The 25328-nt window shown below is 39.1% G+C and overlaps 1 protein-coding gene across 1 annotated transcript in view; it reads right to left on the reverse strand.

Moving 5' to 3' along the window:
- The window catches only part of Erp44 (endoplasmic reticulum protein 44), a 96708-nt gene that overhangs the window by 9416 nt on the left and 61964 nt on the right, over positions 1-25328 (reverse strand). The window contains exons 5-10 of the mRNA XM_060379885.1: positions 22797-22981; positions 21528-21643; positions 15162-15219; positions 11732-11848; positions 10335-10446; positions 8860-9001 (exon numbers count right to left, since the gene is read on the reverse strand). Coding sequence (XP_060235868.1) covers positions 8860-9001; positions 10335-10446; positions 11732-11848; positions 15162-15219; positions 21528-21643; positions 22797-22981 — 730 coding nt within the window. The remainder of the gene's footprint in view (positions 1-8859; positions 9002-10334; positions 10447-11731; positions 11849-15161; positions 15220-21527; positions 21644-22796; positions 22982-25328) is intronic.

Here is a 25328-nt window from a genome sequence, read left to right on the forward strand (position 1 = left end):
TAATTATACAAGCCATTAAATGTGTCATATTCACCTTGCTGCATGCTTTATTGGTTTCAAATACTAGAATCTATTCATGTAGGCTTAGCTCTTAGTTCTCACAGCATGTACTACCTCCCCAATTAAAAACGGTTAGCAGGAACTGAGCAGTGCTTAGAAGGAGAAATTTAGACAGCTAAGGAAGAAATTAAAGAAGCAAATTATTTCAAAGAACTTCAAATGCATTATTATTATTGTTATTATTGGTTTTTTGAGAAAGGGTTTGTCTAGCCCTGCTGTTCTCAAACTAGCTCTGTTCAACTGGCTGGCCTCAAACTCATATCCGCTTGCCTCCTCTACCTCATGACTGCTGGGATTAAAGGGGTGTGCCACTTGCAGTACAGAGAAGATCATTTTCTATTGCCAGATTTCTTTGAAGAGTCCTATTGGTTTAGATATGCTTTTCTCTTTCCTTTCCCCAAAGCACAGCACGCCACTAGCTGACAGATTAGCTCTACTTAGCCAACAGCCCATCTACTGGTCCAAAAGACTATAGTTAGGGAATAAAAGGATGGGTGGGGTGAAAAGACTATGAACACAGCGCTAAAGACATGGCTCAATAGTTCTTGCTGCTCTTCCATAGTAGAATTGAATTTTATTTCCAGCAGCACATCCAATAGCTTATAACTACCTGTAACATACCCTCACATACATGGCACACACAGACACACATAAATAAAAGCAAAATAAATATTATTTTAAAACAACAATGATTGCTAGTGCTTGTTTGGGTTCTTCAGGAATCAGACACCAAAATGAGATTCAAAATGCCAGTGTTAATTTGACTTCAGAGAAGAAGGACAGTGTTTAAGCAAGGTAAAGTCCTTTAGAGGGTTCCCACAACGCATAACATAACAGGAATTTAATAAAAAATAAAAATAAATTAAAAAGCTGAGCATGGTTTGGATGTTGACTTGCAGACCCAACCAAGGTCAGCATCTTCTTGATTTCTAAGTATAATTTGCAACTTTATAGTTAGGGCTGTGAGTTTCTCATTATAAAAAGATCAAAAGTATAAACACACACACACACACACACACACACACACACACACACACACATCTATCCACAACTAGAAGTTAAGAGGTGTGCTGATGAACTTCATAAAAATGACACACTGGCCAGGAAGCACTTCTGAGCTAAGTACAGTTATAGCCTGTGGTGGTTTGAATAAGAATGGTCCCCCACAGGCTCATATATTTGAATGTTTAGTCATCAGGGAGTAGCTGATAGGATTAGTACTTAGAAAGATTAGGAGGTGTGGTCTTACTGAGGGAAGTATGCCAATGGGGGTGGGCTTTGAGGTGTCAGAAGCTTAAGACAGACCCAGCGGTTCTCTCTTCCTGTTGATTGCTGATCCAGTTGTAGAACTCTTGCTACTTCTCCAGTACCATGTCTGCTTACATGTCCCCATTTTCCTCAAACGCCACAATGACAATGGACTAAACTGTAACCAAGTCTCAATTTAATGTTTTCTTTTATAAAAGTTACTGTGGTCATAGTCTCTCCACAGCAACAGAACACCAACTAAGACACTGCCTGTGAGTTTGTAGGAAGCCCAGGCATTAGTGTTCTCTTTCTGAAAGCTCCTTTCATCTTGAGCATGCAGTCTTTGGGGAGGGACACCTAGGGACAAGTAGGTAGGGTGGCTAGATCTCACCTGACTGTAAATGCTCACACTACTGAGAAGCCTCTATGTGATATGGTTTTTGTCTTAACATGCCTTGATGTTAGAAAAATGGGCCACAAAGTAAGTTTCTTGCATTCAAATCCAACACTGCCTTGCTCTCGCAATGGCCTGATTTCCTCACTCTCGGCAGGTGATCTCACTTGCCAGTTAAAAAAGGCTTCTGGTAGAGACGGGGGAGCACCACCCCACCTATAGAAAATCCCATCCAGAATTTACTGTGCCTTCAGGATATGTAGGGATTAAGATAGAGTAGAGATCAATGGAATGTGTAACCGATGCCTGGCCCAACCTGAGACCCACTCCATGAGAGAAAGCCCCTGACACTGCTGATGACACTCTACTATATTTGCAGACTTGAGCCTTGCATGGCTGTCTTCTGAGAGGCTTTGCCCAGCAACAAATCAAAACACAAACAGAGACCCACAGCCAAACATTGGATGGAATGTAGGAGCCTTGTAGAAGAGTAGGAGTAGGGAGGAGGACAGAATGACCTGGAGGGGACAGGAGCTCCACAAGAAGATCAACAGTCCCAACTAACTTGGGGAACCAGTCATGGACTCGATTTAGACCCTCCACACATACATACCTAATGGGCAGCTTAGCCTCCATGTGAGACCCCTAGAAAGGGGCTTGGGGGCTGTCTCTGACATGGTCTCTGTTGCATGCCTTTGGATCAATTCACCCTGGCAGAACACTGTAAAAAAGGAAGTACATACAGTCCTGATGAGACTGGATGTACTGGGGCAGGTTCAGGGGTGGGTGGTTGGCATGGGTGTCCCCTTTTCTGAAGGGAAGAGGAAGGGGGATAAGGGAATTAGGGAGAAACAGAGGGGAAGGACTAGGAGGAGAGGAAGAAGGGGGTTACAATTGAGAGGTAAAGTGAATAACCAACTTAAATAAAAAAAGGAACTTCAGGCCACCACAAGATCCACCACAAGCAACTGACCAAAAACTTGGCTGTCATCCTGTACATCCACTGTTTCAGATTGGTCCACCCCAACATGTACTCCATCTATGAGCTGCTAGAGTGGGTGGAAGAGCCAGTGTGGAAAAATCAGAACTAGGAAGAATTGGATCCAGGAACAAGCCATCATCAAGGATGAAAACCTCAAGCATGGCTGCCATCTAAGGCAGCACCCACCACCACAGGGCAGTTCTGTGGAGCCTGAGAGACCCATGGGGGCTCTGAAAGGAGATTAGATGGCAGCAGAGGGGTTTGTAGAGCCCGCAGTGTCCCTGAAAAAAAAACTAGAGAAGGGCAGGTCCATAAGATGCTTTTAAAAGGCAGACTCAAGAAATTGGCAAGAAAGATGGTGGAACAGAACCAGATGTGAAGGAGAGAATGGTAAAACTACAGAAGGTGATGCTGTTGTCCGTGTTGTAATCCAGAAACCATGGAGAAATCCATGATCTGTGCTGCTGCTGAGAGACCAAAGATTTAAAAATCAGTGGGCATTGTTTTAAAGTTTAAAGTACAAGCCTGAACAGAGGCCAGTAAATGGAGATATGTCCAGCCACCTTCAGGGAAGAACTAGCCTTACTGCATTCTTTCCTGCCAACTAGAGATACAGTTGCTAGGAAACCAACCCCTCTCCCTTAGGGTAGCCAAAACAAGGGAAGTTAGACAATTAATGGTTTGGGGGCCTTCCTATAGCCAATCAATTCAAAATGCAACAACCCCTTTTGTGTTTCAACCAATAGATGCTTGCCAGGCAGAACCCCCTGTTTTGGGCATGCTGGGAAGGACCGGACTCTCTAAATCACCCAACTAACCTGAGCAGGGGGCTCTAGGCTCTCACCACTTTGGTGGTGAGAGTGTGTGAGCCCAAGCTGCAGATTGTAATAAAAAGATCCTCATACGTTTTGCAAGGGACTCAACTCCTGGTGGTGGTCTTTTGGAGTCTTGCGAATCGGGAACAACACTGCAGACTATAAAAAGTATGGAAGCTTCTTTTGCAGTGGTATGGATGACCTTCCCTCACATTGAGAGGGTGTGTCCTTGTATTTTTAATTGTTAATTCTGGGCTGCAGAGAGCTAAGTGCTGGCAGGATTTTGTTATTGTAATTTCTATGGCCCAGCACCTGTTTTCTATTTGTAAATGCTGGTCCTCCCTCAAAGGACAACCAGCTGTTGTCTTGCTGCTGATTGGTTCAAACTGGATATGGCTTTTTGTATAATAAAAAGCTAATGGCCCAGAGCTGGGGCAGGAAGTACAGGGTGAACTTCCTCCGGGCAGGCACAGACAAAGGTGAGTGGCAAGCAGACACACAGACAGGAACAGAAGGAAGGCTGAAGTGGAGCAGGAAGGTAAAGAGCTAGAAATGTGGCAGGATGCAGGCTGGGAAGTCCAGTTAAATTAGAAGCTAGCTGAGAGACTGCCCCAGGATATGGCCAAAAGCTTTAAACTAAAGTCTCTGTACATTATTTATACCACAATACTCACAGTTGAGAATGAGAGACATAAAAGGCTTCTGTGACAACCCCCCTCCATGCACAAAAAAGAAAAAGAAACAGTCTAAACAAGAACCTATTGAAGAGAACTCTTAAAAACTGTAAGGGCCAGGTTGTGGTGGAACACACCTATAATCCCAGCACTAGAGAAACAGAGGAAAGCAGATCTCTATGAGTTCAAGGACAGCCCGGTCTACAGATCGATTTCCAGAACAGCCAACACTACACAGAGAAGCCCTGTCTCAAAAAATAAACCAAACCAAACCAAAACAAAAACCCAAAACTGTGATAAGGATACTCTTCACAGTTGATGGTTTCTGTCAGGAGTTGGGTAGGAGAAGAAATCAGTTATCTTTAAGGGGCTAGCTACTGGGAGCCCCAGGTGGCCACATGTTCCAGTGAGTATATGGGCAACACAAATTGGACTTGGTCATTTTCCCCCCTTTCTTTTCTTTTGTTTTGTGGGAGGTCATCAGAGCAGAAAGTGGACTTGGGAGGATTGGGAAGTGAATGGAATAGGGGTGAATTATGTGAAATTTCCAAATAACCAATAAAAACATTAAGTTAAAAGAAACAGAAACCTCAAGAACCTTTTGCTGCTGTCCACCACCATCCCCAAACAACCCACAAAGAAACTCTGCCTTCCCCCTCACTCCTGAACTCCGTTTCAAGCTAGAAGGCTATTAGTTCCTTTCCTTTCCTTCTTACCCCTTTATAATGTTTTGCTTCATGCAGCAACACCTCCCCCATCTCAATCACTCTTTCCTCCATTTGACTCTGCCTCACAAGCACTTAATCATATTTGGGTTTTTCCTCCAAAAGAACTAAAATTGCATAACCCCCATTTCTCTCTATAGTTATCCCCACCCCTCTCATTTATTCCACTTTATAGAGATGTTTCTTACAAGAGCTTCTATTTTTGGATTTGCAACTTTCTGCAATATCGGCTCTGTCAATTCTAACAGATGCTTTATCTCTCCCTTATACATGGGCACTCATTTCTTGTCTTCACCTTTGCCTTGTGGTTGGGCAGTCCTTTTGCCTTCTTCATCTCTAGTTTGTAGTTAAGTACTCCCTTCTTTTTGCACTACTCCCTACTTGATTAATAACCATGTGATTCTTGTATTCTGCTGCTCCTCTGTTAGGTCTGAGAATGAGATGTTACAAATAGGCTCAGGATTTGAATGCTTAGGCCCTAGGAGATGGCACAGTTTTACAAAGTGTTAGGAGACCAGGGGCCTAGGCAGAGAAGTAGGTGCTGGGATTGCACCCTTGGAGGCTGCTTTACCCGAACCCAAGTCCACTCCTTTCTCTGCTTCTTGTCTGAGAGGAGGCCAGAGCTTCCTGCTATCCATTGCAATTGTCGTGACAACCTTGCCAGGTGCATGAGATCAGGTGGCCATGGCCTGAGCCTTATGAAACTATGAAATAAATCCTTTCTCTGTAGTTTCTGTCAGATATTTCATCACAAAGATGAGACAAAATTCTTCCTCAGTCTTCTGCAGTGTTCCTTTCTCAATTCCTTTTCTGCTTTGGGCAACCACCATTGTACTCTCATTTTTTTGAGCTAATTATCATTTCACTCTCATAATGATCATATAATTATCTTATTCATAAAGTAAAATCATGCAATTTATCTTTCTGTGCTCATGTTATGTCACTTAATATTATTTCCCCCAGTTATCTATGTTGTCACAAATGACAGGATCTCCCTACTTTGCCAGAATAGTATTCCATATTTCAGCTGATGCACATGATGCTGCAATGAATTATGGGAGTGCACATATCACTTTGACATACTGATTTAATTTCCTTTGGATATTATTCTGGTTTGCTTTCTGTTGCTTTGACAAAACACTGACCAAAAGCAAATTGAGGGAGAAATGAGTTTATTTTAGCTTATGCTTCCAGGTCATATCCATCATTAAAGAAACAAAAATTCTATTTATTCATGATTCATCTTGTAAATTTGTTCATTTCTTCTTTCAATCTGTTGGCACATTATTCAAAGCAGCCTCTTATCCATTTTATTTGTGTTACATAATTTATAATGTCTCCTTTATTTCTGATTTTATTTACTTGAGTCTTTCTTTCGGAAAGAAGCTAAAGGCTTTTAAATTTATCTTTCCAAAAATTTGTTCCATTTACATTGTATTGTTTTTAAACTCATTTGTTTCTGCTCTAATTATTTTTTAATTTTTTTTTCACAATTTATTCATTATATATCCCAATTGAAGACCCTAGTCCACTGAAAGGGGGAGTTCTCCACCATCGCCATCTGCCCACAGATTGTTAATTCTCATCAGGGCTGCCTGGATCCTCTTCCTCTCTGACCTGGCAAGGCCGAAATATCAGGGGTGAATGATCAAAGAGCAGGCAATCGAGTTCATGATAAAGGTTGCTCCTGCTCCCCCACTCAGAAATCTACATGGAGACTGAGCTGCCAATCTGCCACAAGTGAGCAGCGGGTCTAGGTTCTCCATGCATGGTTCTCTGTTGTTGCATCAGCCTCTGCAGGAATCCCTAGGCTTAGATCCTTTAGATTTACTGGTCTCTTTGTGGGGCTCCTGTCCCCTCCATGTCCCTCTATCCCCACTCCATTCTTCCATAAGACTCCCCGTGCTCTGCCCAAAGTTTGGCTGTGAGTCTCAGCATTTCTTTTAATCCCCTGTTGGGTGAATCCTTTCAGAGGACCCTCTATAGTAGACTCCCATCCTGTTTCCTCTCTTCCACCACTTCTGGTGTCTAGTTTGCCACTCTGAATGAGATTTAAGCATCCTCCCTAGAGTCCTCCTTAGGATACAGAAATTGTGGTACATCTATACAATGGAATACTACTCAGCTATTAAAAACAAAGAAATCATAAAATTTGCAGGCAAATGGATGGAACTAGGAAAGATTACCCTGAGTGAGGTGACCCAGAAACAGAAAGATGGGTGCGCTATACACTCACTTATAAGTAGATATCAGCCATATAATATAAGATAGCCATCTACAGACCTAAAGAAGCTAAACATTAGTTATTTTTGTAATTAAAAAATAGTTTATGTCTTTACATGTTTTGTCTGCATGTGTGTCTGTGTATTACAGAAAGCCAGAAGAAAGTTACAAATGGCTGTGAGCCACCATGTGCATGCTGAGAATCAAACCCAGGTCCTCCTCCAGAGCACCTGCAGTCGTCTCTCTAGCTCCTCTGCTCTGGTTTTTATTATTTCCTCTGAACAACTCTGAGTTCAAGCTACTTTGTAAGCATAAGATCTATGCTGACACTTGCATACTCCTTAGCCTCCAGTCCTGACTTCAGGTTCCAAACCTGCCCAGTGGTTCCAGGTGACAGGCCAACATCCACAGACCATCCCTAACAGACTAAAGTCCCACCCCCTGCCACGCACTGGGCCAGCCCAAGGCTCCAGAAGACCCAGTTAAAACACTTGATACCTAGCATAATGACAGTTATTTAAAAGACCTAGAAAAATATTAGATGAATTGACAGGCTATATGATACTCTTTGAATATAAGTAGAAATTAAAATGACCTTTGACATACTTTATTATTTAAAATACAAACATCCACTCTAAGTTGTTACAACTTAATGGCTTATCAAACAGCCGTCACCGTTCATTCATTTCCACAGGACTCTTACTAGGTGTTACTGTCAATCTTACCTCATATATGAAGAAAGAACAGAAGTTCAGTGACTAGCTCAAGGCAGAACTCAATGCTACATGAGTTTCAGAACCAAGAGTATTCTGAAAAATCACGTCACTACTGAAATATTCAGAAGTATGTGGGATAAATAATTCTGTGCTAAAACTTCAACTTATCCACTCTGCAAAATAATATTTTAAGATTTAAAATTTTTAAATGAACTGTTCAAGAAAAAATTTCCTTTGTGTATGTGTGTGTGTGTGTTTTATTTGTTTGTTTTCTCTGTGTAGCTTTGTCTGTTTTGGATTCGCTTTGTCAACCAGGCTGTTCTCGAACTCACAGAGATCCATCTGCCTCTACCTCCCCAAGTGCTGGGATTACAGGCATGTGCCACTGCAACTGGCTTGTTCAAAAAAAGTTAAAGTGTATATTATTTAAATTGAATGGCTTACAATTTTCATATATTAATACTTTGAACTTTTAATCTTTGTATGTCATTCCCTGAAAGCTAGCAAGAGTTCAGTGTCTGCAGTATTCACAAGGCTTCCATGTTTATTAATACTACAAAGACTTGAGCACAGGATCCGGAAGCTTACCTGGTTGCGCAAAAACCTACATGCCATTAGAAAGTCCCAGTCATAACAAAATTCTGAGTTGTATATACATCCTCTTAATATTCTGACGGCATACAATTCATGAGCAAACAGATATTACCAGCAATGCTTCAGCCTGACCTAGGATATTTATTTGCTTGATATGTGATGCCACAGACCAACCTCAGAGCAAAGCTAACTTCTCACAGAACACAATCTTTCTTTCAGAGATTAGTTCCCAGTCACCTAACACCTGCAGTTCTCTAGTCAGTGAGTCCACACGCTACAAGGAAAGGAACTACTCTAACTTCTTATACCTAACCCTCGAGTATTGTTTTCAGAGTGTACAGTGAAAATGGCTAGCCAAGCAAATTGTTTTACATTCAACTTTATGGGACATATTAGTAATTTTAAAAAGAACAAAAGGAGATACTTACAACACATCCTTAAAATCTCCAAAAACATACATATGCCTAAAACTGTCAATGGCTATGACAGGGCAATCTGCTGGAGTTTTCTGGATATGCAGAAGAGGATGTCTAAATTTGTCACAATCTGCATGTAAGAAATTTATTGTACCTTTGAAAGAAACAGAATTTTAAGAACTACGTTAGAATTTTTTTTCCATAATTTTATTTTTCTCATTAGTTACATTTTGTTAATTCTGTATCCTAGCTGTATCCCTCATTCCCTCCCCAATCCCACCCTCCCTCCCTCATCTCCTCCCTGCCCCTTTCCAAGTCCACTAATAGGGGAGGACCTCCTCCCCTTTCATATGACTCGCTTTTGTCAGGTATTTTCCGGACTGGCTGCAAAGTCCTCCTCTGTGGCCTAACAGTACTGCTCCTCCCTTGGGAGGTGGGGAGGTCAAAGAGCCAGTCATTGAGTTCATGTTAGAAATAGTCCTTGTTCCCCTTACTATGGGAAACCAATTGATTACTGAGCTATCACGGGTCACATCCGAGCAGAGGTTCTAGGTTTTATCCTCTCATGGACTTTGGTTGAGTGTCCATCTCAGAAAAGACCCTGTGCCCAGATACGTTTGGTCCTTGTGGAGCTCCTATCCTTTCCTTAACTGTAATCTGACCATGAACTCACAAAAATAGTATAATAAATAAAAACATCAACATTTTTGTAATTGTTACAGACCAGAAAACAAACCTAAACAGAATATTTAGTTCTCAGGGTGGAGAAAATTCCCTCAGAAATTATAAGAAAGCCAAAATTTGAATGTTATTGTGAATTTCTTATTTCTTCAATTGACAGTCATCTGTGGTGAAGGCGCCCCAGATTCTGAGTCAGTTCTCTAGTCTGACACATACACTGTACCTTTGAGACCATCTTCATGCCCCTGGTGGCCTAAATGGCTACTTTTAAATCAAATTCAAACCAAGAATAATTACTAAATGACTGAAATAGGCAGCTCTTTACCACACCATCAGTTTTCGTTGTTTGACCTTTTATCCTCAGTACAGAGGGGAAGCCATTTGATATCCCAAATTCTGCTGAGATACAATGGAGAAATGCAGACAGCTGCTCAACTTTCATACCAGAATAAATGTGGCTCAGAGTATGTTGTATTTTAGCAATGTCTCTACAAATCTCTCTGCAAATGTATCAGAGACATATTTAGGCTCTGGAAAATGGTTCCCCAAATAATACTGTTCACCCGGGACCCTACTTTTCATGCTTTTTGTTTTTCCCTTTGAAAAACAGTCAAGGTACAGAAAACAAGAGTAAACACACAAGAAACCCTGTTTCACACCATAACTTCACTGCTCCCTTGCCCCTATGTCTAAGCACACATGTTAAAGTAACCTGCGAAACTTTCATCCTCAGTGTGCTAAGGCTTACAGGAAGGGAAGAGAAAGACAGTAAGAAAAGATGAAAATAAACACCTCCAACAGTCTACCTTTTTCACTTATTAACTGCCGGGCTACTTCATTCTGGAATGTTTCTAAACTTTCTGTGTCCTCTTTCATGTGGAAGAGTATGAGAAAAGGCAGTCCTTCTTCGGTCAATTCCTGCAGAAAAAGGTTTTCAATAAAAACCAGTGACCTCTCTATTCAGTTTAGCTGTTTTCCAAGTGGAACAAGTCTGGACTCAATCCATGTAACTAACAGTTGCAAGGAATCGGGAAGAAAAAAAAAGGGGGGGTCTAACTGTAAAAGCCAACGAAACTTAACAAAGACTAAACTTGCGGCACTAAGGAAACACACATGCCCTTGTGCCCTGTTCTGATTTATACATGCAGTCACCTGCAAGGGCCTTGGCCAGTCTGTTAGACCAGTGGTTCTCAACACAGGGGTCATATAGCCTGCGTATCAGATATTTAGATTGTGATTTGTAACAGGAGCAAAATTAGAGTTATGAAATGGCAACAAAATAATTTTATGGTTGGGATCAGTACAAAATGAGGAACTGTATTAAATGGTTGCCGCATTAGGGAGATAGAGAAGCACTCTGTTAGCCAGTACTGCATATGTGACTGCAGGGGTAGCTCTCGAAGCTAGTTAGGGTTGATCCAAGAAAGAAGTACAGTCAGCTCTTAATCCAAGAGTGAGACAAACACTGATTACTACTGCCAGTCTTCACAAGTAAAACTCAAAACATAAGTGTGTCAGCAATAAGCAAATTTGATTCACAAATTCATGCTTATTCTAAAGTGTATTATAAAAACCATTCCACTATGTGAGACCTACCAAAGCTGGGAAGGGTCTTAAGGATAAAAGACAAAACTCCACAATACAGTCATATTTCAAGCAAAAGAAAGTTCCTCAACATTATTAATAAACAGCTGGCCCTCTATGTGTCTTTCAATATGTACACATAAAACCACCTTGAAAATGACAAAGTGCTATTAGAATTTGTATTACTGTTACTTGAGAGTAAAAGAAACAGAAGAAACAGCAGATTTGAATAATTTAATCTTAACAAATGCCATGTTCTTATTTGTATAAAAAAGTTCAAAAAGGGCCTCCACATGTAGTTATCTCCATTAGATATCCTTTGGAGGGTGAAACTGAGGAACTGCCTCAGCATGAAGCACAAATATCACTTATCTTAATGATCAGACAAGGGTCCTTACCCGAGGATAGGTATCAGAAGCACATCAGAATTGCTTTCCAGCCATTTTCAACTACTGCTATTGGGGAAGGTGGGAAGCCAGTGCCAAAGCACTATAGAAACAGCGAGGATACATCTGTGCCCAATGTATGATTCTTCTAACTGGTAACTGCTAAATAGCATGAGGAACAGAGGCAATATATTCTCTCACATACTGAATTAAAATCACCACACTGGAGTTACCTCTCCATTTTCAAATGTTATTTCTCGGACAAGAGGGACACATTTATCTTGAATCCAGTTGTAAGTTACATCAAAATTTGTCATAGATCCCAAGTACACCATGTCTGGCACGGAACGCTGTTACAAAAGCAGAAATAAAAATCAGATTACTGTAATCTTTGCTGGCAAAATACATTTTAATATCCACCTACAAACCCAGGCACATCAAATATAAATTTCTAAGAAAAGGATAATAGTTTTGTCCTTTTAGAAAAAGACGTATCTCTGAGACTCATAGCCAAACTTTGGGCAGAGTGCTGGAATCCTTATGGAAGAAGAGGGAGACAGAAATACCTGGAGGGGAGAGGAACTCCACAAGGAGAGCAACAGAGTCAAAATATCTGGACACAGGGGGTCCTGCAGCTACCAATACTCCAACTAATGACCATGCATGGAGAGGACCTAGATCCCCTGTTCAAAGGAAGCCCATTGGCTGCTCAGTTTCCAAGTGGGCTCCCTAGTAAGGGGTACAGGGACTGTCTCTGACATGAACTCAGTGGCTGGCTCTTTGATCACCTCCCCCTGGGGGGGTACAGCCTAGCCAGGCCTCAGAGGAAGATGATGTAGCCAGCTTTGATGAGACCTGATAAGCTAGGGTCATATAGAAGGGGAGGAGTCCTCCCCTATCAGGGAATTAGGGAAAGGACACAGGAGAAGAAGAAGGAGGGAGGATGGGACTGGGAGGAGACGAGGGAGGAGGCTGCAGTGGGGATACAAAGTGAATAAATTGTAATAAATAAATACATAAATAAAATTAAATTAAAGAGAAAAAGGACGTATCTTTGGTAATTAGGAACTCGGCAATCTAACTTGTGATATAAAAGACCCTCCCCAGATTTAAGACAATTATCTATCAGCGATTTCACCAAAGGCAGACTGTTTTACAAAGAAAACTACCCAAATGAAGTAATGAGACTATTTCTTTCAAATGAAAATGTTGTAAGAGAATCTCAAACTCACTTTGAAAAAGAAAAGATGCTGGGGATCTAAGGCAAATGCAACTCTAGTGGGAATCACCTATATGATTGTTTCCACTCAAAATCAGAGCATATCATAAACATAAAATAATTTAAAGACTAACATTTAGTTCAGCTTATTGCGTCCAACACTGTTGCAGGTGATGATTCATTTATTCTTCTGTCTTTCCCACATAACAAGTTTTTACCTCATCACTTACTTTTCTTAATGACAAAATCCAAAGCACTCGGAAACTAAGAGACACTCCCAGCATAATATAGCCAGAAGACAGCACAGTCTAAGGCCAGTGGCCATACTCACATTACACTAAAGGCACTACTGAGTTTGATTAGCTAGAGACAATGGCACTGTGTAATTACTACTAATGAAACTCAGCTAAGAAAAAGACAGGCAAAGGCCCCTCTGTTTGAGCTTGAAAACAGCTTGTGTGTGTCCTCTAAAAGTTCTCAAGCTGAAAGCTCAGTCCCATGTGTAGATTCAAGGAGTAATAGAACTTTTCACAAAGTAGTGGAGGGTGGAGAGTGATTAAGTCACTGAGGTGCCTCCCCCAGAGGGGATTAACATAGATTTGTGGGACCACGGTTCAGTTTTGCAGGATTAACTTGTTATTAAAGAGCAAGATTGGTCTTGGCTGGTCTCTGGTTTCCTATCTCACTAGGTAACACATTCTGCACATGGCTTTCTCCTTTCTACTCCTCCATTATGTTGTGACACAGTTAAGGGAAGACTTGTGAGTAGACTTTGAGTTTCACAAGTGTGAGCAAAAGAAGCCTCTTTTCTTTTTAAGCACCTCACCTCAGATATCATGTTATAACAACAACAAAAAGGGTTAAAATACTATCTAAATTAGGAATAGAAAATGAGCTATAAAAGTAATGATGAATTATTTCTCTACACGAAAAATAACTTGTCTCAAAACATAATACACACATTAAAATGAAAATGTGACATTGGTCAGGTGTGATGATACATGCCTTTAAGCCCAGCACTTGGGAAGGCAAAGCAGGTGGCTCTCTAGTGAGTCTGAGGCCAGTCTACATAGTGAGTTCCAGGACAGCCAGAGCTGTATAACAGAGACCCTGTCTCCAAATACAAACAAACAAATACAAACCCAAAACCAAACCATGACCCCCCAAAAAATATTCATGTTTCTATCTTTGGAATGTGAAACATTCATGGTGATTGATCCTAATGTCAACTGGCGAGAACACATACTGCAAATTTTGCCTCTTAGTTGTTCCTATCATTATTCGGGCCCTACTAAGCCAAACTCTCTCTAGAGGAAGGCCACACACCAAGAATACTACAAGCTAGTCTTGATGTATTTAAAAAAAAAAAAAAAAGAAAGAAAGAAAGAAAGAAAGAAAGAAAGAAAAGAAAAGGGGGGAAAGGACACAAAGTTGGATGGGGAGGGAAAAGGAATAGATCTGGGAAGAACTGGATAGAGGACAGTTAATATGACATATTGTATGAAATTCTCCAAATATAAATATATTTTGAAAAAAGAAAGAGAAAATAGCTTAGTCAAGTTTAAAGCAAACTAGGTGCTTTTATTGTCAGAAAGGTAACTTCTGCCACAGCAGGTTTGGAGGTTGGCAGACGGGGTACTACTGAGAGACATGGCTGCTCTCCATCTTTAACGTTTGGCTCCCAGACTGAATGCGAAAGAGACGGGAGAAGAGAACTGGAGCCAGTGGGCTGCAATGTCATTTCAGGTCTGGGACTTCAGGCTTCTGCAGACCAATCTTCGCTCTGAAACATGGCTTACTAGACCATGACAGTTTCAAAGTTGCATTATTTAGTCATGGTAGCATATGCCTTTTTAAATTTTTTTTAATATTATTATTTTTTTTTAAGATCTATTATGTACACACTACTCTGCCTTATCTAATGCCAGAAGAGGGCATTAGATTACATTATAGATGGTTGTGAGCTACCATGTTGTTGCTGGGAACTGAACTCATGACCTCTGGAAGAGCAGTCAGAGCTCTGAACCGCTGGGCCACCTCTCCAGCCCTATTTTTAATTTTTTTTTATTAATTACAGTTTACTCACTTTGTATCCCAGCTGTAGCCCCCTCCCTCATTCCATCCCAATCCCACCCTCCCTCCCTCATCTCTTCCCTGTCCCTCTCTAAGTCCACTGATAGGTAGCACAAGCCTTTAATTGCTATATTCTGGAGTTTGAGGCAGAAGTATCTCAAATTCAAGGCAAGCCTGGCACCTTAGTGAGACCAGCATGTATAAGTATCTGAGCACTTGCCTGGTATACACAAGCCTTGGGTTCAAGCTCTGGTACTTAAAAAAGTTGAAAATTAATGTATGATTCTACTAGCATTTAAAATATAGCTATTGCTTGTATTATACATGTATTAAATGTATTGTCTTAAGCACATGGTAAAACAGCAACTCACCCCTGGTGGCTTGTAGATTAAATTGTCTCCACTGTACCTTTCTGGCTTTGAAAGATCTCTGATATGAGGAAAACATAATAATAATGTTTTAAGGAAAACACTTAAAACAATGTACTTTAATAAAACAGAATTCATTAATCATTGCAAGGTACAAATTATAAATACATGAAATATAAACTTGTTTAGCATCTGTCCCATTCACAAGACTATGCAATACCAAGACAAGCATATGTTTAAAGGCAGACTTCTTAAAATACCATTTCAGTCAGCTGCTTTGGTATTAGGATTTTACAATACAGGATCAGCATGACAGAAATTTAGACGCTAGACTGATTTTTACCTACAGACTAAGGATAATAATTTGTTCACAGAGTTTAATAAAAACTATGTTAACTTTCTAATTGTTACTTTTTAAATATGAAATTCTAAAAAATAACTGAAATAACCTACATCATAAAAACCCAGTTTTAGAAGACATGTTTGTGCAGTTGAACACTGTCATTTCCTAGGTCTAGTACAGTATCTGGCATACAAACATTTGGTCTTGTATAACAAATATTTACCTAGTACAATAAATATTTGGTGAGAGAATCCTGCAGAAAAGCCTAAATCAAATGAGTTAGCTACTCGTTCTCTACATAATTTGAGGATTAAATAAACACTGATACATCTTTAATTTCTGAGCAGAGTAGTCCAGAAAAAGAAGTACAGTGTGCTAACCTAGATTGACTCAAGTAAGAATATAATAAAGAACCTCTTCGTTAGTGAGACAAGGGCACGATGAAGAGGGAAATGAGAAAAGGAAAGAGGGGCAATACTAAGAAAGATACAGAAAATAAAGAGGGATAAGTAACACTAAAGATGTTTGAAAAACCACAGGGAAATACTATTTTATGCTTACTTAAGAGTACATATAAATTAATATATACGTATACATAAATGAGTGTATGTACATATATATGGAGTTTCAATGAAATTACACCACTTGGTGTGATGCTCCCTCCAAGAACCATAACTATGTGTAATGAAAACTCCAGTGTCAGGCCTGGAACACCTTCCTGCTGGTTGTTGATAGGGGAGTTAAGAGACCCCCTAAATAATACAGGCCACTGACACTGTCCTTGGTTGCCCCTTAGAACTGTTGCTGAATGAAAGAAGCTAGAAGTGACTTGAAAGCCTCCTTCCTGAGGACTTGGCTCTCATAGTTGAAGGGGCTATGAAACAGCCAAGGGAGAACACAACAATCCCACCCAGCTACAAAGCCTACAAACCATACAGTGCCGACCATGGCAAGACATCCCCAAGTGTGCAATAGCGGCATCTATTAGGGCAAACAAAAGCTGTATAATTAGACTTAAGGCCTGTTCAACACAAGGGAGCTGTGCCTTTGTGCTGCAAACCTAGCCAATAATCCACAGCTGGTGAAGTCACGGAACCTCGAGAACTTACTACTTCCATTTTCCTAAACTAGTTTAATTTTTAGTTGCATTTGAAGTACTTATACCCACAGATACACACAGCTCATCACTTATCAAAGAAGCTTCTTGTCAGGAGACCGAGACTATTTTTTTTTTAAGATTTTATTTATTTTATGTATATGAGTGCTCTATCTGTATGTACACCTGCATTCTAGAAGAGGGATTCAGATCCCAGTATCGGTGGTTGTGAGCCACAATGTGGTTGCTGGGAATTGAACTCAGGACCTCTGGAAGAACAAACAGTGCTATTAACCACTGAGCCATCTCTCTAGACCCTCACACTATTAAAAAAAAAATTCACAACTGGTTAAAATTGTGGTGCCTCAACTGACATGAAGTACCGAAACCAGTTGATAAATCTCCAATACAACACCTACATAAAAGTTCAGAGAACATAGCAGAAGAGGGGACAGGAAAACTATAAGAGCCAGAGAATTTGGATGTCTCTGCTGGGAGACTGTGTCTTCAATATGTCTCAGAAGCTGTACCTATGGAATCTCAACAATATGACTGTATAAACAAGGCCTGCACAGTGACAATAATAGTTGGCATTCCAACATGGTTGGGGGAAATCGCACAAGACCCTACCCCTCAAAGAACTAAGGCAATTAATGGCTGCTGAGAGAAGCAAAATCAGTCTTCTCTAGGAATGAGCCCACTGACAGGTTATCCAATCTCAAATGGTTAGCCCTAAATAAATATATACTAAATGGACGCAGCAATGTATGTGTGTGTACACACATGTATACGTATATATGTATTTATATATGTAAAATAATAATTAAGAAGAGGCCATGAATTTGAGAGGAGTAGAGGGACAAGAGGAGTTGGTGGAAGAAGAAAAAGGGGTAGACATGTAGCAGTCACGTGTGGTGTGATATTCTAAAAACAAAAAGTTGAAATTAAATGAGTATATCAAAGAAGAAATCAAGAGAAACCAAAATATTCCTGGAACTAAATGAAAATGAAACCACAACAAAATAAAATTTCTCAGACCTATTAAAAAAAATTCTAAGAAGAAAGTTTATAGGTCTAAGTACCTACATTAAAAACTCAGAGAGCACAAATAAATGACTTAATGATGTAGCTCAAGAACTTGGAAAAACAAGAACAAACCAAACTCAAACCCAGCAAGAAGTAAAAATCAAAGCAGAAATCAATGAATTAGAAAGAAAGAAGAAATGAAGAATTAATTATTCTAGCTGATTCTTTGAGATGATAAACAAGATTTACAGACTCTTGGCCCACTTAACAAAAAGCAAGCAAGCAACAACCCAAATTAACAGAATCCGAAATGAGCAGGAAATATTATAACAAACACTAAAGAAATACTTTTTAAAACTCTATTTCATTAAGTTGAAAATATGAAAGAAATAGATGAATTTCTTGATTCATCCAAAATATTAAAGGTAAGGCAAGAAGAGACCAATGACCTAAACAGATCCACAACAAAGGAGTTAATTGAAACTGTAATAAAAACCTTCCAACTATGAAAGTACAGGTCCAGTTGGATTCACAACAGATATCTACCAGACTTTCAAAGAACTATAACCAAGGTTTCCTAAAATTCTGCAAAAAAAAAAAAAAAAAAAAAAAAAAAAAAAAAAAAGAAAGAAAGAAAGAAAGAGAAGGAGAACTCTAAAACCCAGTATTTGAAGTCAGTATTATTTTAAAACCCAAATCAGGTAAAGACACAACAAACAAGTTCAGACTGTTACCCCTGATGAACAGATGTAAAATCCTCAATAAATACTAGCAAACTGAATCCAAACACATATCAAGAAGATCACCCACCATGAGTAAAGTGGCTTAGTCCCGGAAACACAGGATTGGTTCAACATCCACAAGTCAGTATATATAATAAATCATATAAATGGACTTAAAAGTCAAAAATCAAATGAGTATCTCAATAGATGCAGAAAAAAATTCTTTGACAGAATACAACATGTTTTCATGATAAAATCTCTAGAGAGTGTAGGACTGGAGGAAATGTATCTCAACATAATAAAAACCATGATAAACCTACAGCCAACATTCTAAATGAAGAAAAACTAAGTAATCCCCTTAAAATTAGGAGCAAGACAGAGCTGCCTAACTACTCCCAACACTCCTTCGCAATACAGTGCTATAAACACTAGCTGGATTGATAAGACAAGAAAGGGAAATTATAGGTATACTAATAAGAAAGAGTCAAATCGTCTCTATTTGCAAATGGCATAACATTATATAAATGAGATCTCCAAAACTCCACCAGAAAACTTCTAAAAATAATCAACAATTTCAGAAAAGTGGCAGAGTACACAATCAGTAGTTTTACTACACACTAACAACACACACTGAGAAAGAGCTCAGGGGCGCACTTCCAATTTATAACAGTATCAAAAACAACAAAATATCTTGGAATAAACCCAACCAAAGACCTCTAAAAAAAGCTTCAAATCTATGAAAAGGTTGAGAAAGACATCCTATTCATGGATTAGATTTAATATTGTGAAAATGACCATCCAACCAAAAGAAATTTATAGATTCAATGCAGAACAAATCAAAATATCTTCACTGAACACTTCACTGAAATAGAAAACAAAATCCTAAATTCATACAGAAGCAGAAAAGACTTGGAATAGCCAAAACAATCCTGAGCAAAAAGAATACTGGAGGGATTGCTATTTCAAATCTTAAGACATATTATAAAGCCACAATGATAAAAAAAAAAAAGTACAGTATCGTACTGGCACATAACAGACATGAGCCAACAGAACAAAATAGGAGACCCAACAAACATGAGTACTTGTAACTACCCCATTTGATATTCGACAAAGAGGCAAAGACATACCTATATTAGAGAAAAGATGACATCTTCAACAAATGGTTCTGAGAAAACTATGTCCACACTCAGAGGAATTAAATTAGACTCATCCCTATAACCCTGCATAGAAAATAGATCCAAATGTATTAAAGATCTCAGTTTGAAACCCAAAACACTAAAACTGCTGGAAGAAAGCACGGCAGTGCCCTATGAGATATGGGTGAAGGAAGGACTTTCTGAGCAGGACTCAATTGGCCAAGGACTTAGGACTAACAATTGATAACTGGAACTTCGCAACACTAAAAAGTTTCTGTACAGCTAAGGAAGCAATCAAGCGAGTGAAAAAGAAACCCACAGAATGAGAATCATTGCTAGCTATACATCTCAAAGAAAATTAATAACCAGCATACAAAGAACTCAAAAAAACAAAAAGTCAAGGAAAGAAATGACTCAATTTAAAATATGGGCAAGTTTCTACAGAGAGTTCTTAATAGAAGAAATAAAAATGGCTAAGAAATACCTCAAAAAGCGTTCATCATCCATAGCAATTAGGACGATGCAAATTAAAACATTTGAGATTTCATCTCATCCCACTCAGAATGGCTAAGATCGACAAAACAACTGACAGCAAATGCTGGCAAGGTTGTGGAAAAGAAGAAGCCTCACTCACTGTTGGAGGGGATGCAAATTAGTGCAGCCACTCTGTAAACCCTAAAAAACTAAAATTACTTCCAGATACAGGAGCAGGAAGGACAAAGGCTCTGAGGCAGAAGCTAGCTCCAAGTATTTGCGTTAGGCGATATGGCGGTACAGTACAGCAGTGATGTGAAAGCCCAGGCTGGAGGTGTTCCCTGCCTATGCTGTACCCTGATCTTCACAACACTGATAAGGCTCACAGTGAGGCACCAATAAAATCCACCACGGCATGAAAGCAAGGACCAAGAGTAGAAGTCATCAACTGGAGAAGGAATCACAATAGCTATTGCGACCAGACTAACATAGCCATAAAGAGCCCCAGATGAAATAAGTAACACCACACAAAAGCCAAAGGTGGCTGAGATAACCTCCAAGAAGAGATGGTATAGGACAGGACCTTGAAATAAAAAGAAAGAGAAATAAACTGCAAAGCAGATCAGAGAGATGCACTTTCAAGTGTTGACAAAAGGAGAAAATAGAAGGGAAGTGATGTGTCAGCCTTCAGAGAACTTGGGGGATTAAACTGGAGAAAACCCACTGGACTGGACGATGAAGGAGGCATTTGTGACTATTTGGAGACACACTTCATTAGGATGGAGGTGGGTTTTTATTTGGAAGAGTTTAAGAAAGTCAAGGTAACCAAGCATAAACTAACCTTTAAAAATGTAGAAATGAAAAGACAGAGATGGCATTATAGCTCAAGAGATAAAAGTGGTGAGTCAGAAGAGAGGAGTACCATTTTGGAAAAAGAATGCAGTTTCTGTAAGGGTGAAACCATAAGAAAGCAGGGAGAATTGATGGATCAAAGTCCCAGAGAGAGATAAAAGGACAGTCTACAGGAGTGAGGAGATCAATCTTAGAAAGGCGAACAGTAGGGCTGGGGCTACAGACCGGGGTAGACCACAAGCTTAGCATGTATGAGGTCCTGTTTGGGAGGCAGAGGGAGGTGTATATGTGTGTAGAGGGTGGGGGTGTTATTTTTGAGACAAAAAAAGATATAAAGGAAGGTGGTAAAGACATGGGGATGAAGGAAGATAACAAAACCTCTACTTCTTAACTACAAAGAACATGCTCAGTCAGGAGAGCTGTCATGGGTTAGCAGTTTATCTTGCGTAAGGGTCAGTGAATAAATCAAATAAGAGCATAAAAGAGCTCATTGTTAACTGAGCCATTCTGACGCTTTTACCTACATTCTGAAACATAACATGAGAGAAAATGGTTTAAGGCCCTTAAAGAATGAACCATATGTATAAACACTGGTTGGTGACTTTGAAAGGACTGAGGTCATCTGTGGGGAGGTAATCTTCAGAACATGACCAGCAACGGCAAGAACTGAATGTGACAGCCAAGTTCACCTTCTAGAAGGCTGCTGGTAAATATACTTACCCAAAAGCAGAAAGGAAGGTACAGTCATCATGCAAAATACTTGCTACTCTTTCAAAAACTCTGTAATTATCTGAATCCTTCTGCTCAAAGTATCCAATGATATTTCTCTTGCTGCGCTGTAAAATAAAGTGTCTAATTATTTTGCAAGACATATAATTCTAAGAGAATGCTACTTCATTGACTGTTTGTTCTGGAACTTGGGTAGCTCTGGTTGTAATTCTATTAGTTCAACTGAAGAATAACTGAATGTGGTAATAACATTTAATATCTAGTCTAAAACTACCAACAATTACGCTGGGTTGAAAACAATATTTGATACAATAAAATGTAGCTATAAATTTATTAAAACTGCATCATTCCCATTCTTCCATGGGTCCCTCACATGCCTCTACGTGGCACTGTCTTTCTTACTGCATAAGACCCTGTCCCTTCTCTCTACAAGCCAGTTCTGTGCTTGCAGCCAAAACATTAAGGTATGGCATACTGTCTTGGTAAAGACAAAAAAGGAGAATTTACTGCTTGCTCTGATATGGCAAGCTCCCCAAGCCTAGCCCTCCCTTCCTGAACCTATTGCCTGTATGAGCATCCATCATGGTCTCTCACAGGACTTAGGGACTGGGACAGCAATAACAAGACAGGCTCACAGGCTCACAAGGCCTGCTGTGATATGAGCAATAATGTTCTTCATGTTTGGCTCAGGAGCCATGTTCCTGCAACAGCAACCACAAAATGGCAACCAGCTAATTTATTAACTTGTCACCTTATAGTGATAGCAATAAAGACTAAACACTACAGGTTTTGCTTTTGGTGTTGTGTGTTATTTTTTAAAAATTACTTATTTTACAGAGAAGGGGTTTGCTATGTTAATCAAGAGGGGCTATTTTAAAGGATACTAAATTGTAGATAGAGCTGAAAAAGGGGATTAAAGTAGACACTCTGCAGGTATCAATCAAAGGAAATAGAAAAACTTTGATGTGTATGCTTGACTTAAACTTCTGTTTATAATTTTGACTTCTCTGCCTACATTAATTCAATTAGTGCAGCTTTACTGCATGCTACACATGCTACATATGCTAATGTTCCCTGGAAATTCAGTAAACAGTAGCATTTCCCTTGAGAATTAATCCCAGACAAATTCTTTCTGGTATGTATATGTCAAATATACTGTAGTAAATTGTAAAAGAATGTGTAGATTCTGTATTCACACTATGGTTTGTTTGCATTAATTACACAGGCAATGTATACTTTATCCACCATAAGGTAACTTACATCAAGAGTGGTGACTTCATCTAAACTTTGAATCTCGTGGACTGGGTTACTTTTCTGTTGCCTGATGTAGTCTGCGAGCGCCTTCACTGATCGCTGGCCCCTGTATTCTCTCTTCATCATCATTCCATTACGAAATAATTTGAGGGTTGGGTATTTGCTTATCCTGTACCTCTGGGCTATATCAGCTAAAAGAATATACAAGAGGAAGTTAGCTTTAGCTCTCAGTCAGTGTGAGCCTATTAGTTCAAAAGTCAGAAACATGACAGTTATTTATAACATCTCTTCCTTCTTAGTGAAAGAGAAAATACTCAGTTATGAGTCTAAACTGGTTATTAGACCAGACTCTGGACTCACTGCCTGAGCTTGAATTCTCAATCTACTGCTTATGGGCTGTGTGAACCTTTCAAGTACAGAAACTGTTGATACCTTAACTTATCATCTGTTACAGTAAGAATAATTTCTATTACAATAAGGTTGTTTTATGAATCAAATGAGAGAATGCAAATACATAGAATAGTAAGTATGACACAGGATATCTGAATATAAAAACAGCAATAATAATTATGCCTTGTGAGATAGGATACAAACTAGAAATACATGACAACTGCAACATATAAGCTAGGAGGAGGGCAATAAACAGGAGGTAAAATACATTATATATCCCAAGGCCTTTGCATTGCTCAAGAAGAGGCAGAAGTAGTTATAATATTTGTTAAGTCAAGGCTTCACTGTATTCTCTCCAGAACAAGCACTTAGAGGATATTAAAGGAATATCAGCAGTTAAGGTTGGAGCACAGGTTCTCAAAAGAGATGGTAGAGAAAACCCCATATGTTATTTAGGTCACATAATATTCTGGTAAAACCCACAAAGTATTTATAAGGAGGAAATCACAATTCATTACCAAAGTTCTTTAAATCTGAATTATTAACACAATGTACACATATTTAACAGAACCAATATCATGTCTGGTTTAGGAGCTGATCACTCCAAAGCAGAACCAGTGAGTACAGTAGGTACAAGTGACAAGGCACAATTAGAGGATATGCTTTTGAGCCCTATGGTGCAGGGAATGAATGAGATTACACTGGAGTGAGAATGGTCACAACAAGTAAAAGTGTTTAAAGATACCGAGGCATTCGTAACAAGGAAAAGACCACAAAAGTGTGGGTTAGTCACAAGAAAAATGACCTTCCCATTTAAAAAAGTCACTCTCCAGCACACTACCCATAATGTATGAAAAATAAAATTTGCAATGATACACAAATATAATGAAGTTTAATTAAAATGCTTTTAAAACTGTGTCAAACAGTTCCTCTGACCAATAAAGCAATGTTGTTGTCTAGAGAATTAAAAATATCTTTTCTCAAAGTTATACCTTTTCCAAGTATCTCCTAGTCACTGGTTTAGTAAAGGATGAGTGCCCATAATATGTAGAACCAGGCTCTTACATAAGGGAATAAAAAAGAACTTTGTATGTTACTAAAGTGAAATCCAAGATGTACTAGAAGGTGAAAAAAACCTAGCTACACATCAAAGTGTAAGAAATATAAATACATATATCTCTTCTACCTAAAAAGGAGAAAAAGAAAGAAATGAAAGAAAAGTGATTACCAGTGGAAGAAAATGAGAGACACTATCGAAGAAATTTAGATTTCATTCTTGCACTTTGGTTTTATAAAGCTGACTTTGAAACCATACAAATATTTCATATGAATATAAAATGTTTAAAACATTAATATCAGTATTGCTGCTTTGAAATTTAAGAAATTTTTGGTAGCTGAAGTATTTGATATCAGTAATATCACTAGGAAGTTTCAGCCTCAAGGAGTGAAATATAAAATTGAGAAACACTTAATGCTATTAGCCTGGGCAAGAATTTTTTTGGAGAAGACTTCAAAAGTATAAGCAATAAGAGCAAAAACAGACAAATGGGATTATCTCAAACTAAAAAGCTTTCACACAGCAAAAGAATCAATCTTTGGAGCACAGAGACAAAATATTGACTGGAAGATAACAATTAACAATGAATAGAGTCAATACTCAAAATTTATACAAAATTCAAACAAGTATTCTGCAAACTACAAGTAAGTCAGTTTTAAAAATGGGTAAAATATCTGAATAGATAGTTCACAAAAGTAGCTATATGAAGGTGTATGGGGGGGAAACCGCCAACACCACCATCAGGGAAGGTAATGTAAAACCCCAAGGAGAGGTTGAGAAAAAGCACAGCAACAGAACACTTGTGTGGTCTTAGCATGGCTCCAGCAGCGCACACAGGAAAGGTACACAGATATCGCCCACTCCCGTTAAACCGACTTAACAAAAAGACAAAAGGTAACAAGGGTTGGTGAAGAGGTGGGAAAGGGGACTTTTTGCATTACTTCTGGTGAGAGTGTGAAATAGTCATTATGGACAACAGTGTGGAAAATTCAAAAGAGAGCATGACATGAAGTCCTGCTGCAGCAGAATATATCAAAGGCTATCATCAGAAAGTTGAAGAGAGATCCTGCTCCTGTGTTTACAAAAGCACT

The sequence above is a fragment of the Meriones unguiculatus genome, chromosome 3 (genome assembly GCF_030254825.1).
Source record: "Meriones unguiculatus strain TT.TT164.6M chromosome 3, Bangor_MerUng_6.1, whole genome shotgun sequence".
NCBI classification, from domain to species: Eukaryota; Metazoa; Chordata; class Mammalia; order Rodentia; family Muridae; genus Meriones; species Meriones unguiculatus.